General features: G+C 34.2%; 5 protein-coding genes across 7 annotated transcripts; 4 read left to right on the top strand and 1 right to left on the bottom strand.

The window, feature by feature from the left end:
• Window positions 1-118: 118 nt before the first annotated feature.
• On the top strand, window positions 119-6335 carry LOC149732168 (dnaJ homolog subfamily C member 25-like). 3 transcript variants are annotated; one of them, XM_089883504.1, is made up of 5 exons: window positions 119-261; window positions 795-1355; window positions 1720-1884; window positions 2228-2414; window positions 2868-6335. In XM_089883504.1, exons 2-5 carry the CDS (start codon window positions 799-801, stop codon window positions 2988-2990), a joined length of 1032 nt encoding a protein of 343 aa, XP_089739630.1. In that variant the 5' UTR covers window positions 119-261; window positions 795-798; the 3' UTR covers window positions 2991-6335. The 3 variants fall into 3 exon arrangements, with proteins under 3 accessions (XP_089739630.1, XP_089739631.1, XP_089739629.1); XM_089883505.1 differs by lacking the exon at window positions 119-261 and adding an exon at window positions 468-621; XM_089883503.1 differs by lacking the exon at window positions 119-261 and having other exon boundaries at window positions 657-1355.
• On the top strand, window positions 5493-6335 carry LOC149732169 (translocon-associated protein subunit beta-like). Its single transcript, XM_089883510.1, has one exon. The coding sequence runs from the start codon at window positions 5493-5495 to the stop codon at window positions 6045-6047; it is 555 nt and encodes a 184-aa protein (XP_089739636.1). The 3' UTR covers window positions 6048-6335.
• A 363-nt stretch (window positions 6336-6698) lies between these two features.
• On the bottom strand, window positions 6699-8413 carry LOC149732167 (cytosolic Fe-S cluster assembly factor NUBP1 homolog). Its single transcript, XM_089883502.1, has 2 exons — window positions 7712-8413; window positions 6699-7293 (listed from the first exon to the last, which is right to left on the bottom strand). The coding sequence occupies exons 1-2, from the start codon at window positions 8369-8371 to the stop codon at window positions 6913-6915; spliced, it is 1041 nt and encodes a 346-aa protein (XP_089739628.1). The 5' UTR covers window positions 8372-8413; the 3' UTR covers window positions 6699-6912.
• Window positions 8414-8562: 149 nt separating this feature from the next.
• LOC149732166 (vesicle-associated membrane protein 4-like) lies at window positions 8563-10723 on the top strand. Its single transcript, XM_089883511.1, has 3 exons — window positions 8563-8785; window positions 9465-9563; window positions 9947-10723. The coding sequence occupies exons 1-3, from the start codon at window positions 8678-8680 to the stop codon at window positions 10118-10120; spliced, it is 381 nt and encodes a 126-aa protein (XP_089739637.1). The 5' UTR covers window positions 8563-8677; the 3' UTR covers window positions 10121-10723.
• Window positions 10724-10781: 58 nt separating this feature from the next.
• Window positions 10782-11405, top strand: LOC149732165 (serine protease inhibitor Kazal-type 1-like). Its single transcript, XM_089883512.1, has 4 exons — window positions 10782-10950; window positions 11020-11048; window positions 11116-11240; window positions 11299-11405. Exons 1-4 carry the CDS (start codon window positions 10917-10919, stop codon window positions 11333-11335), a joined length of 225 nt encoding a protein of 74 aa, XP_089739638.1. The 5' UTR covers window positions 10782-10916; the 3' UTR covers window positions 11336-11405.
• The last annotated feature ends 765 nt before the right edge of the window (window positions 11406-12170 follow it).

The following is a 12170-nucleotide window of genomic DNA, read 5'->3' as shown; positions in this document are numbered from 1 at the left end:
GTTTGTAGAATTTTTAAAAATAAACAAATTTGGCTGGCACCTGTAAGTCAACTAAATAATTTGCGACAAAATGTTTGTGAACAATCATAGCTCGCTACAAAGTTTCATTTTTGTTCCTCGATCGCGCGGCACGCACCCCGATTATCTGCCTTATGACATCACAAGAGATTTCAGCTGTGACGAAATATTCGCGTGGAATGGATAGCAACTTACTGTATAGTTATAGTGAACAGTGAAAACGCAATCGGAAATAAGAGCAAGGTACGCGGTCGTAGGATATGATAACAGAAATACTGTCAGTGTCTTCCTTTATTTATTTAATTTTTAGATGGGTATGATTTTATAGAAAATCTGTAACTTTTTGTACACATATCAATTAAAACAATAAAGTTATTAATTTATTTTATGTTTTAAACGTTTTGATCATATTAATTAATTAACACGGGTTAACCAATTTAAGTTTGAATTGTTAAATAAAGTTAAACTACTGGTTTGGAGTGTCATAGGTATTATGGTATGGGATGCTCCTGTTGTTGGTGACTAGTTAAAACTTTGGTCTTAAAGTGTACCACATAGGTTTCCCTGATTCCTGCTATACGTCGTTTTGGGAAAAAAGTTTGTGTAAGGGTTTAGTCATATATATCGGTTGGAATACTTAAAATATGTATAATTTTTCGTTTTAGTCACTGATGAATAATTTAGTTCCAACTATGGTATCATCAAGGTAGCATTGCACTCTTGTATGTTGTACAGCTACTCTTGAATTCATGATTTAATTTGTTCTTAATTATTAGAAGGATGCTTGCTTCATATTTAGTACACATAAGCAGTGTTGTTGTGATTCTGCTGTGTACTTTTGATCTTGCATCATGTCAACTTATTCCTGGAATGTATTGCGGAACAGAAAATTGTTACAATGTTCTTGATGTTGACAGCTCCGCATCAAAAGGTGAAATTTCGAAGGCCTACCGAAAACTGGCCAGAATCTATCACCCTGATTATTTAAGGGGACGTGGGGGGTCTGAAAAGGAGATTGAAGAGGGTGTGTTAAAGTTTCACCAGGTTGCCACAGCGTATGAGACATTGAGAAACACTCAAACAAGGGATGAATATGACTACTACCTTCAACATCCTGAAGAATATTATTACAATTATTATCGGTATTATAAGCGCAAAATGCCAAACGTGGATGTGAGAGTGGTTTTGTTTGGAACAGTTACAGTAATCTCTGTGTTCCAATACATTAGTTGGATGACTTCCTATAACACAGCAATACAGTATATGGTACAGAACTCAAAATATAGAAATGCTGCGAAGGAAGAAGCCAAGAGCAGAGGGTTGTGGGTTGAAAAAAGGTAAATAAGTAATAAATGATTTAAAAATATAACAACTGCTTGTTATATGATGTTTGTGTTTTTTATCATTTTATTCAGTATTATAGTCGTAAACATGGAGAACTAGGGTTTGCAAACTTTTCAGGGTCGTGGTCCCTGAAACTGCTGGCTACACAACAAATTTTTTAAGTTAAGTTTATGCAGCACAGCAGCGGTTGTTGAAACTTTTTGAGTTATTGTTAAAGATAGTTTTAACTTTAGTGACACACAGTTTTAGGGAGCCGTTATCTAGGATAGTACTAAACTAATATTACTTGTTACATAGCCTACTCTGTTAAAATTATACATTGGAAAACTAGGGTATTAAAATAATTTTTTCCTAAAGAAAACAAAAGAAATTCAAAACAAAAGAAGATTTAAAGCAAGAGGAGGATGATCTAATTCGTTCCATTATAGAAGAAAAGATGGACATAAGAGGCGGTTATCAAAAACCTGAGTACTCTGATGTACTGTGGATGCAAATAATTCTTTTGCCGTATTATATTTATAAGTACGTATACTGTTATGATAACACTTAGTTTATTATTTAGTATTTGCTAATATGTTGTCAGTCCTTTTGATTTTCTGTTTTGCATGACAACTCTGTGGTAATTTATATACTGTGGCTTCGTACACCTTGTACTATTTACAACTAACCAAGTAATCAAATCAAATATGAAACTTTATAAATAAAATTTGTTATATGACTACAATTTGTACAGCCCTATAATTTAGTGACACGAAATTGAATACCCACAATAATGATAGTAGCATATGCATGTAATCTTGACTAATCTCCAAGTGTTCTGCGACAGGTCAACCTTAATGATACATAATGATAATGTTATATTCAGGTTCTTCAAGTTTCATATTAGCTGGCTTTACAATTACACAATAATGAAAAAAGAGTTCACTGAAGAAGATAAAATTTACCTTGTTTGCAAAAACTTGGGCATAAAACCGGTTGCATGGGACATGCAAAGTGACAAGAATAAGTATGAATGTATGAATCGGGAACTGTGGATTACAAGCAATGCTAAGGTAATGTGTGTTAAAACAACATGCTATTAATACAAACTATCATATAAAGATTTATCAAATTTGAACTTTTAATAACACAAAGTTTACCGCTCACTCTATTATTTAATACATTTCATTCGGTAATTTCTACCCAAAGCAAGTTTTAAACCGCTCACTCTATTATTTAATACATTTCATTCGGTAATTTCTACCCAAAGCAAGTTTTAAACAACTGATGATTTAGTGCTAATAGTAATGTTAACTTTTTTTCTATTGTTGGTTTTATTAATTGTATTTGGGAAACATTTTTGTAATTTTCTTGCTTTTATTAAGTTTCTTCTAGTAACTCGCTATAATACATATTTACCCTTTAGCGCTTTAAGTTAAGCTTAGTTTAGTGATAAAAAAAAACTAAAAAGTACCTACTAAGTTATTTTGACTAGTCTATACTTGACACTATTTTTGCCTCTCCAGGTTTATATTCATGAAAAGCAAGAGGAAGCAAAAGCCAAGATGGCCAATGATCCTCGGATGAAGAGGTACAGAAGGTGGATGAATAAAGGAGGACCAGGAAGACTTACATTTGATGATGATTAAAACCTGTTTATCTTAAAAAGATTTGTGCAATATCATCTTGGTGTGAAAGTGGGGTTACTATAACTCCAGTTGTTGTTGCAGGAAGCTTTTGTTTCTGGTGTGTTCCTCTAAACAATTTTTGTAAATTAATAGTTTTGTAGCATGGTGCTCATGCTAGATGTGATTAGGAAATTTTTTGAACATTGCAAAAATAGTGATGGTATTAAACAATATGCATGGCTAGCACTGATTCATGTGGCAATATTTATGTTATAAATGAATATTTATATAATTTCCTATGAAAAAAAAATTCTTCACACCAATCTGTGGTACTGTCAAATAAGCCTTGTTATTTTTACCACCAACAAAACTGTCTTTAATGCAGCATTTTACAGACTGCCATATTTTTGTAATTATTATCACACATCATCTGGGAATTGGATACAAGAAACATAAAAAAAACACTTGTGCAACTTCGTAATATGTCCTGGGTTTGATTGGTGTTGTAGTACAAGCGTTATACTGTGTTTGCCCAGCGCCGTAGCACAGTTGGTTAGCCCTAATGGATTAAACGTTCAAGGCTCGTCGCTACTACCATTGTGGTCGTAAGGGCAATTTCCCCAGCTAGTGGTCACTAATGGGTTCAAGGCTCGTATGGAATCAAGGCTCGTCGCTGCTACCATTGTAGGCGTATGTGACCTTGGGCAAGACACTTAACGGTAATTGCTCCAACCAAGTGGTCACTAATGGGTTGTCCAAATTATCAGCCATACATAAAAAAAAACAAAAAAATAATCACCCACAAAGTAAAATACATAGTAACTCGTAAGCTGGCACGAGGTGTTAAACCCGTGTTATAACGACTGTCGTTTTCCAGACACGCGAGGATAGAGTAAGTTACATTCATTCATTCAATGGGTTGTCTGAATTGTAAGCCACGCATAAAAAAATCTCCCAAAATAATAACTACCCACGAAGTAGCATACTTGGTAATTCGTAAGGTGTGGCTTGGTAACTCGCAGGGTATATCTAACAGAACATGTGTTGTAACGTATAACGACTGTCGTTTTCCAGTCACGGAGTATAAAGCTAGTTATTATATTCATTCATACTCCTGCTGCATAATCACTGGAAAAAACTACGTGTGTACCTGATGATCAGCAGTTTTATTGACGTCAGGGCGTCATCAGCTTGCTATAAAGGTATAGTCACTATAGCGCTATGCTTTTAGCAATAACTGCGTTACGACAACAGAGTCCTGTATTCACCGACCTTGTGTTCGCAAGTCGTCATAAACTTTGTTGCATGGTAACGTTTTCTGTTTGTCACTGGCAGTTTGAGTCCTTCAAATTGTTTCCTGAGCCATTTCTAGGTTCGGATATTGATTGCAGGCCGTAAATTATTTTTCGTCCGTATCTATATTCGCAAAAGGTACCGTCCACAAAGTTACATACGTAGTATCTCGTAAGCGGGCACAAGGTCTCGGAAAAGAAGTTTCGTTATAAAGAGTGTCATTTTACCGATACGGTGGCGTGCAAATACCTATTGGTCACGCGAGAATAAAGCAAGTAACATTCATTTATACATTTAAGAGTAAAAATGCATATACTCGTGACTCGTATACACATTGGTCACACCTTTTTCGTGAATTAGTTTGACCTTATCACAAAATGATAATCGGTATATATAGGAAGTCCGAGTTTAAAAAGTTTGGTTACTGAATACGAGTTATGATGACGTATCAAGGGACGTAGTAGTATTAAAATGGATGCTATGTAAGTAGACACCTACACATCAGATGCTATTTATTGGTTTTTAATTGAAATTAAATACTTTCATTTAAAAATACGTCATTAATTTTTTTTTCTTTGTTTACTATTTGTTTAAGGAAGCGGATACTATAGAGTTTTGGTGTAATTTTTAACAGAGTCGTATAAACACCGAGTAGTCCAACTGCCGTCTATGTGTGTCCAAAATAGAGCAAAAGTGGTGACTTTGACAATGGGTTTAAACGAACTTGTTAAGTTTTGTTTGTGTTTTCCTATTGTGGGAAGGTGTAAAACAGCTTCTATTTACCTTACCAAACATTTTTTAGAAAAAATGTATAAATTTAGCCGCATTAAATGACTAAAATGTCGCAAATCAACCGCTTCTAATTCTAATTTTTGACTTTTTTTGACACAGAAAACAAATAACACATGTTTTTTTACATTTTTCAACCTTTAAATTTGTTTTTAGGCCCAAGTTTTTCTGTAATTTACCGAAAAACATACATTTTCCCTATACCTACTGTGTTATTTTGGAACCAAATTGCCGTTCAATTTGTGTTTTACGTAACAATGGGTTGGACTACTCGGTATTTCTATGGCTCTGATTTTTAACTTTAGCAAACCTTCGTCTCATCGTTTCTAAAAATTCTCCACGTAGCGCAATTCTAGAGTAATTTGATTGAGAAGCCGTACAGTTTGAACATTTCTTATTGAATTTTAAAGCGGAGGTTTTGGAACATTCACCAGAAGCATCATGAAATATTGTGTGTTAGTATTGTTTCTTTCATGTTTTTGCGTCGTGGCAAGTGAAGAATCAAGTGCAAAGCTCATATTGACCAAGAATATCTTAAATTCTATTATAACGCAAGGAAATGATCTCGCTATCGAATATAACATGTATAATATCGGAGATGGCGTGGCCACTGATGTAGAACTTGCAGATTCAACTTTACATGATACGGATTTCGAGCTGATTTCTGGCAAAATGAGCGTGAAGTGGGACCGAATCCAACCAGGAACCAATGTCACTCATGTTGTTGTAGTACGACCTCTCAAATCTGGTGCTCAGAATTTCACCTCTGCTGTCGTTCAGTACGTCGCCAGTGAAGACTCAGAACCGAAGTTTGGATTCAGCAGTGAGATTGGAGAAGTTGAAATCCTTTCTTTAAAAGAATACAACCGCCTTTATGCTCCCCATGTTGTTGAGTGGGGAATGTTTGGTATCTGGACCATACCTTCTCTCCTGCTTCCTTACATGTTGTATTACAACAGCAAAACGAAGTACACTGTCAAAGCAAAGAAAAACTAACTTTAGTTATATTTTTTCTGCAATGTTTTAAAATTTGTGTGGTTACATATCTTAATATTTGAATGAAGATTAACGTGATGAAGCATTTCTACTTCACTGTTTTAATGCACTACATTGAACTGCGAATTGCAATATGTTGGTGAATGGAAAAACACTGGTGTGAAAATAAAACTTATAAAAAAAACTTCTTCGCTATCGTTTTTTATAAATCAAAGAGAATACATTATTCTGTTACTTTAAGTGTAATAATCAATACAAACAGACTGAATTGTTATTTTGTCATTGCAGGTTTATAAATTTAGTAAAATGACAAAACTATTGGAATGGCTAAGTGGTGTGTCTGTAATTCTTGCTGTATGGATCACAGTGGTATATGAACTTATTGAAACTTCACCAAATATCAAAGCAATTGTATTCCCCATGCCACTAGTTCTGTTAGTTTTGTTTGCAGTCGTTTCTCTCCTTGTAATAATCTACAGAGTGGCAACATTTAATAATTGTGAAGGGGCATATATGGAACTAAAATGTCAAATCAAGGAAGCAAAGGAAGATTTACAAAAGAAAGGAATTAAATTTACCTGAGGAATGCCAAGAACACTTGACATCCATCCTAAGCAAACCTGATGTAAAGAGTGAAGAACATTGCGCGAGTTTTATATTGGCAGATACTGATTTATTTTTTTACAGCAAACTGTTTGGTTCATAATCCAGATTAAGTTCTCACAACATTCAAAGCATAGAGTGTTAATTTGTTCATTAAATTATCTGAAATACCGTCAAAAATAAATATTGTACTTGTACACCAAGTATTGCAGATATTAACAAACATTATATAAACAGTAATATCACTTAAGTGTAATAGTACTCAATCCTTGCTTTCATTTAAGCTGATGCAATAGTCTTTAATTTTTTGTGAAATATTTTTGTATGCTACAGTTCCTGCAGCATCAGGATGTAATTGTAAATATGAGTTTCCATTATCACAGCATTTGCCTATTAATGGATCAAGGGGAATGCTGCCCAAAAACGGTATTTCCATAGATTGTGCCACTCCACTAACACCATTCTCAACAGGTGGAAAAATAATGGAAGTTTTTTTGCATTTTGGGCAAACAAACATGCTCATGTTCTCAATGATTCCAATTATTGGAATGTTCACTTTTTTGCAAAAATTTATTTCTTTTCGTACATCAAGAAGGGCAATTTCTTGAGGAGTAGTCACTATAACTGCACCAGAGATTCCTGCCTGTAAAACATAGGTTTTAGTGTGCGGCTGGTTGGTCATATTAAATTTAAGTAACAGGGAAAAGGTATAAAATTGACATGTGCAGTGTTCAGATCAAAAGAATATAGTATTATTAATCTTTTATTGTTTTACTCTGGGTAAGCTTACTAGTAAGTGCAGAGGAGTCTACAGGATTTAAAATTGTGTCACTAGTATATGTCTTTGCTTTGCGTAAAATACTTCAAAGTAATTGTCCCAGTTGTTGAAAAGGTAAGCCAATAACTCTCAAAGTTACATAGCATATACTTGGTGGTCTAACTCCTGAACAGACGTGAGTCACGTGATTACATTGGGGTAAAAGAGGACATCTGTAAACTGCCGGATAAGTTTAAGTTAAGAAATTATTAGCCTGTTTAACATAACAGTTAGGTTGAGTTACCTCTGACAGAAACTTTACAATGGAAAGATGTTCATCAGAAGTTCCAGGCGGTGTGTCAACAACCAAGTAATCCAAACTACCCCAATCAACATCTCGTAAAAACTGCTTGATTAAACCATTCTTTTTAGGTCCTCTCCAAATCACTGCATCTTTTGGACTTGCCAGCAAGAATCCTGGTGACATAACGCACAAGTTATCATCCACGTATATAGGTGACCAACCTGAACCACTACTGTGCACTTGTTCATCTTGTAATCCCATGATTTGAGGAATGGAAGGTCCACATATATCAATGTCTAACACACCAACATGACAATCAACGTCTTCACTCAGTGCATAGGCCAGATGTGAAGTCACAGTGCTTTTCCCGACACCTCCTTTGCCGGATAGAACCAGTACTTTGTGTTTTACGTTTGCTAAGCTTTCTTGGATTTTAGACAAGTCTGGATCAGGCAATTTGGGTTGAGCAGCCGCGCATATATTTTGGTTTGGACACCCTGCACATGCAGACGCTTTCCCGGCATCTTCGCTTTCAGTTCCCGGGCAATGTGCCGGAGCATCTTCAGGAATTTCCCTGTCTCCCGACATAACGACAACATACAACAAATCACATGTGAGAAGTAAATGCGTTACAGCGAAAACAAACTTATGCCTAGTCATGTTATCAGTGATTCCCGTTAAATTTTAGTCGATTAACGTTTTGTTTTCGTCTACTAAGTTTAATTGCCAATACATACACAATTTTATATGGAGATATCAAATGTCAAGGAATTGCCTCTAGAAAAAGTTTCATTTCGTAAATGCGTTTTTCAATATTTTTGTAAATTAACAAAGATCAAAATCTACACGATAAACACTTTATTGACGTTGCAGATTGCAACACAATGACGTAGCATATAATCCGATATTTTCGTTAAATTCCCATTGCGACAACTCGTAAAAGTAAGAAAAATTTCAACCAGGTCGATGACGCGGTATAACAAGGGAAAGAATACCGAAAGGGTTGCCTTGCTTGATGATTATGAATCGGACGACGACTTCTTTCTTAAAGGCCCCTCTAGTGCTTCTGATAAAGTAAATGTTTATTCATATATATAATATACTATTATACTGTTAATGAACTTCCATAGGCTCACAGGTGTGAATCATATTGAATTTAAATTAACAGAAGTAATGTTACCTTCTCACAACCACTAAAACTTTCCACCAGCCTATTCTGCTATGTACCAGAAGATTCTTCCCTAGTGCCGAGCATTTAGTTTTATGGTTTACACACATAAGATTTAAACCCCTAACTCCTAAATTTTAAACTTAATAATTACCACTCCTAGCGGGAATCGTGTACCTACTTCTTCTTCGCATAGTCCCAAGTGTTGTATTGTCTTAGTTTCCCACCCTAATGCTTAAAAGTCATTAAGCAGTAATGGTATGGTGAAAAAATCAATGCCAAGAACATTTTTAAAACATATATATCTAATAAAATGAACTTTGGACAATTCTGTACATTAATTTTTCTTTTCCGGTCTGACTAAAGTGTGTCAACCAACACCAATATGTCCCATGAACACAATAAATATTATACAGTTTATTAGACACCAACTGATGGTATATGAAACTTTAAATGGTCTTAAATAAGTTTAATTATGTTTTGTATTCTATGTGGACGAGGTCATGCGTCGTTGCACGCCATGGGTCCTAGAATGTAGGACAGGTTTATGTTAAAGTTTGTGTTATTAAACCCTTTTATTTCCAGGTGAAACGAGTTCAGAGTCAAGTCAATGAAGTTGTTGATGTTATGCAGACAAACATTGGAAAGGTTTTAGAACGAGGAGATAAACTTGAAGATTTACAGGTTCGTAATGCAAACTGCTTTGTAAAACAGGGGGCCAAGGGGTGGGCAAAACTTCATGTGCCAATAGGCAAAACATTATTCTGGATTTGACATAGTTTATGGGAGTTACCAAGCAGCCTATTATAATTATCAGTGGCAAATTTTACCTTGCGGCATGCTGTTTATTTAACCCATTACCTAAAATATCTAAAAATTCTAAATATATATATATATACTTTATAAATTATTTGCAACAGCAAACAATGTATATATATGTACAAGCGTAAAAAAATCAATTAGTTTACTGCAACTTAGTTCATAATTAAGCATGTTAGTTGTATACCTATTAACCTATGTTACCTATACTTAAATTGAAGTACTTATATTCATTTAATTCATTGCAGGATAAATCCGAAAGTTTGGCAGATTCAGCCACACACTTTAACACACATGCCACTCGTTTAAGAAAAAAGATGTGGTGGAAAGACATGAGGACAAAGATTATTATTGGTGTGCTTTTGTTAATGATCCTTATAATAATCATTGTTTCAATTGCTGTTAAAAACAAAGGCAGCTGATAATGTTTTTTTCTATTTTAAGGTTTATATTCTTTAAATGCTGCTACAAGTGAATACATACACCACAAAGCAATTTATTTACCAAAGTTGCCTTTAATTTTCTTGTTAAAACACATTTGAGTTTTTTAATAAATACTTTCTTTATCTTTTGGTAATGCACTACTTTAACTGATGGAAATGGCCACTGTTTAACATGTACTCATCATGCTGTAACATACAATGTACGCAATCATGCACTTATGCAGAAATAAGTTACCCCATATCTGAATAATAAACTAACTGTATAAGTTTATATATACCGTTGTACCTACACTTGGATTCTTCTTTCTTGTATGTTAAGATACTGTATCGTGTATTTGTTTAAGGTTTTTGTGGTAGAATATCATCCGTGTTCTCAGTTTCATCAAAGCTTCCATACATGTGGTTATTGGTACTATAGCTGTTATTGCTACCATAACAAAATTATTTTATATTTTCACAGTTTTTTTCAAGAGTAAAAAAGATATTTAATGTGTAAATTTACTGTTTTTATAAAGTACAGTTTAGTGATACATATGTAGAATTGTTACATTCTGTGAAATAAATTTAGTTATCTTGTTTGAATTGTATGGGTGTATTTAAAGGCATTTGTTAATCACACAGTATTGTTTACATACTTGAGGTAAGTTTAATTAGAGGGTGATAAGCTTACTTATACAACAGGTGTTGGTGTTCACACATCCTCCAACATAATAACACTTTGAAGATTGGAAACCTTAGTATAAAGTATTTAATTTACAGCAAGAACGAATTGAAAATGAGAATCTTAGCCATTGCCTTCTTTTGTCTTGGTAAGAGTAATAGTAGATTATCTGCTGAAATATTCAAAGCGATATTTTTTAATCAATTGTTATTTACAGTGTTGTTTCTTGGAAGCAGTTGTGCCGAGGTAAATATATGTGTTTGGTGGAAGTTACCATGTTTAGTAATATATGTAACTATATTTGTTTCAACAGGAGTGCAGTGAATCCGATGTTTCACCTATCTGTCCAATGAACATCGAATATGTTTGCGGATCTGATCGAATAACTTATGCTAACAAATGCCATCTGTGTTCCCAGAACATTGGTCGATCCAGAAGGTAAGGTTTAAAATAATACATCGAAAACATGTATGACATTTTACCTTACTCAATTCAGTAAGTGGATTCAAGTGGCTTCAGGAGGACACTGTTAACAAGGCTTATGGTCCAATACTGACAGATCACACACTTAATTCATATGAGTTAATAAAAGAGAATTAAAAATTATTTGTGATCAAGTAAAAGAAAATAGAATTTTGCTTAGTAGAAAATCTGAATTAAAATGACGGCAAATATATTTATCAGTGCTTACAGACCTAGATTTATATTTTGAAATTTATGTAAGCACTGACAATAATGTTTAACGTCCAGCACCAGGGCTGGAGATCTTGGTTTTTGATATTAATCATTGGTTCAACGCAGTAGTAACTAATGGGTTGTCTAAATTGTTAGTAACACAGAGTATAATGATCACCCACAAAGTTACAGACGAGGTAATTCGTAAGCACGTAAGGATATCAGCCATTCAAAGATCTTAAGATTCTGCAAATTGTTTATCTAGTTCTGACTATTTCAAACAAACAATCAACTCTGTTAACAGAAGTGTTGTGTTTTCACATTAGCATGCAGATATGTCAACTTGTATTTAGAAGCACAAACTGCAGAAAAAAAAGCATTCCCACCAGCTAACTAGAAAGAAGAACATAATGCACATGTACCTTACACCAAACAAAACTTCAGTTTAGCCAAGCCTGTGATATGATGTTATAGGCTTAGGTAAAACAAGTATTTCTTCAATCAAAAATTTCACAGGTAAAATTGTATGACTGTAAGTATATAAATATACCAGATGTATATTAAATGTGGAATCTTCTGTTTCGATATACGCAGTATGATCTTCACTTTATAAAGGAAGGGGCCACACGCGTTATCAGCACACCCTGTCATATCAGCATGTGAAATTTAACACTTCAATGTCAATTTACAATG

Source organism: Ciona robusta, chromosome 8, assembly GCF_009617815.1.
Source record: "Ciona robusta chromosome 8, ASM961781v2".
Taxonomy (NCBI): Eukaryota; Metazoa; Chordata; class Ascidiacea; order Phlebobranchia; family Cionidae; genus Ciona; species Ciona robusta.
The sequence above is the reverse complement of the archived record's forward strand: the minus strand, read 5'-3'. Positions and strand labels throughout refer to the sequence as shown.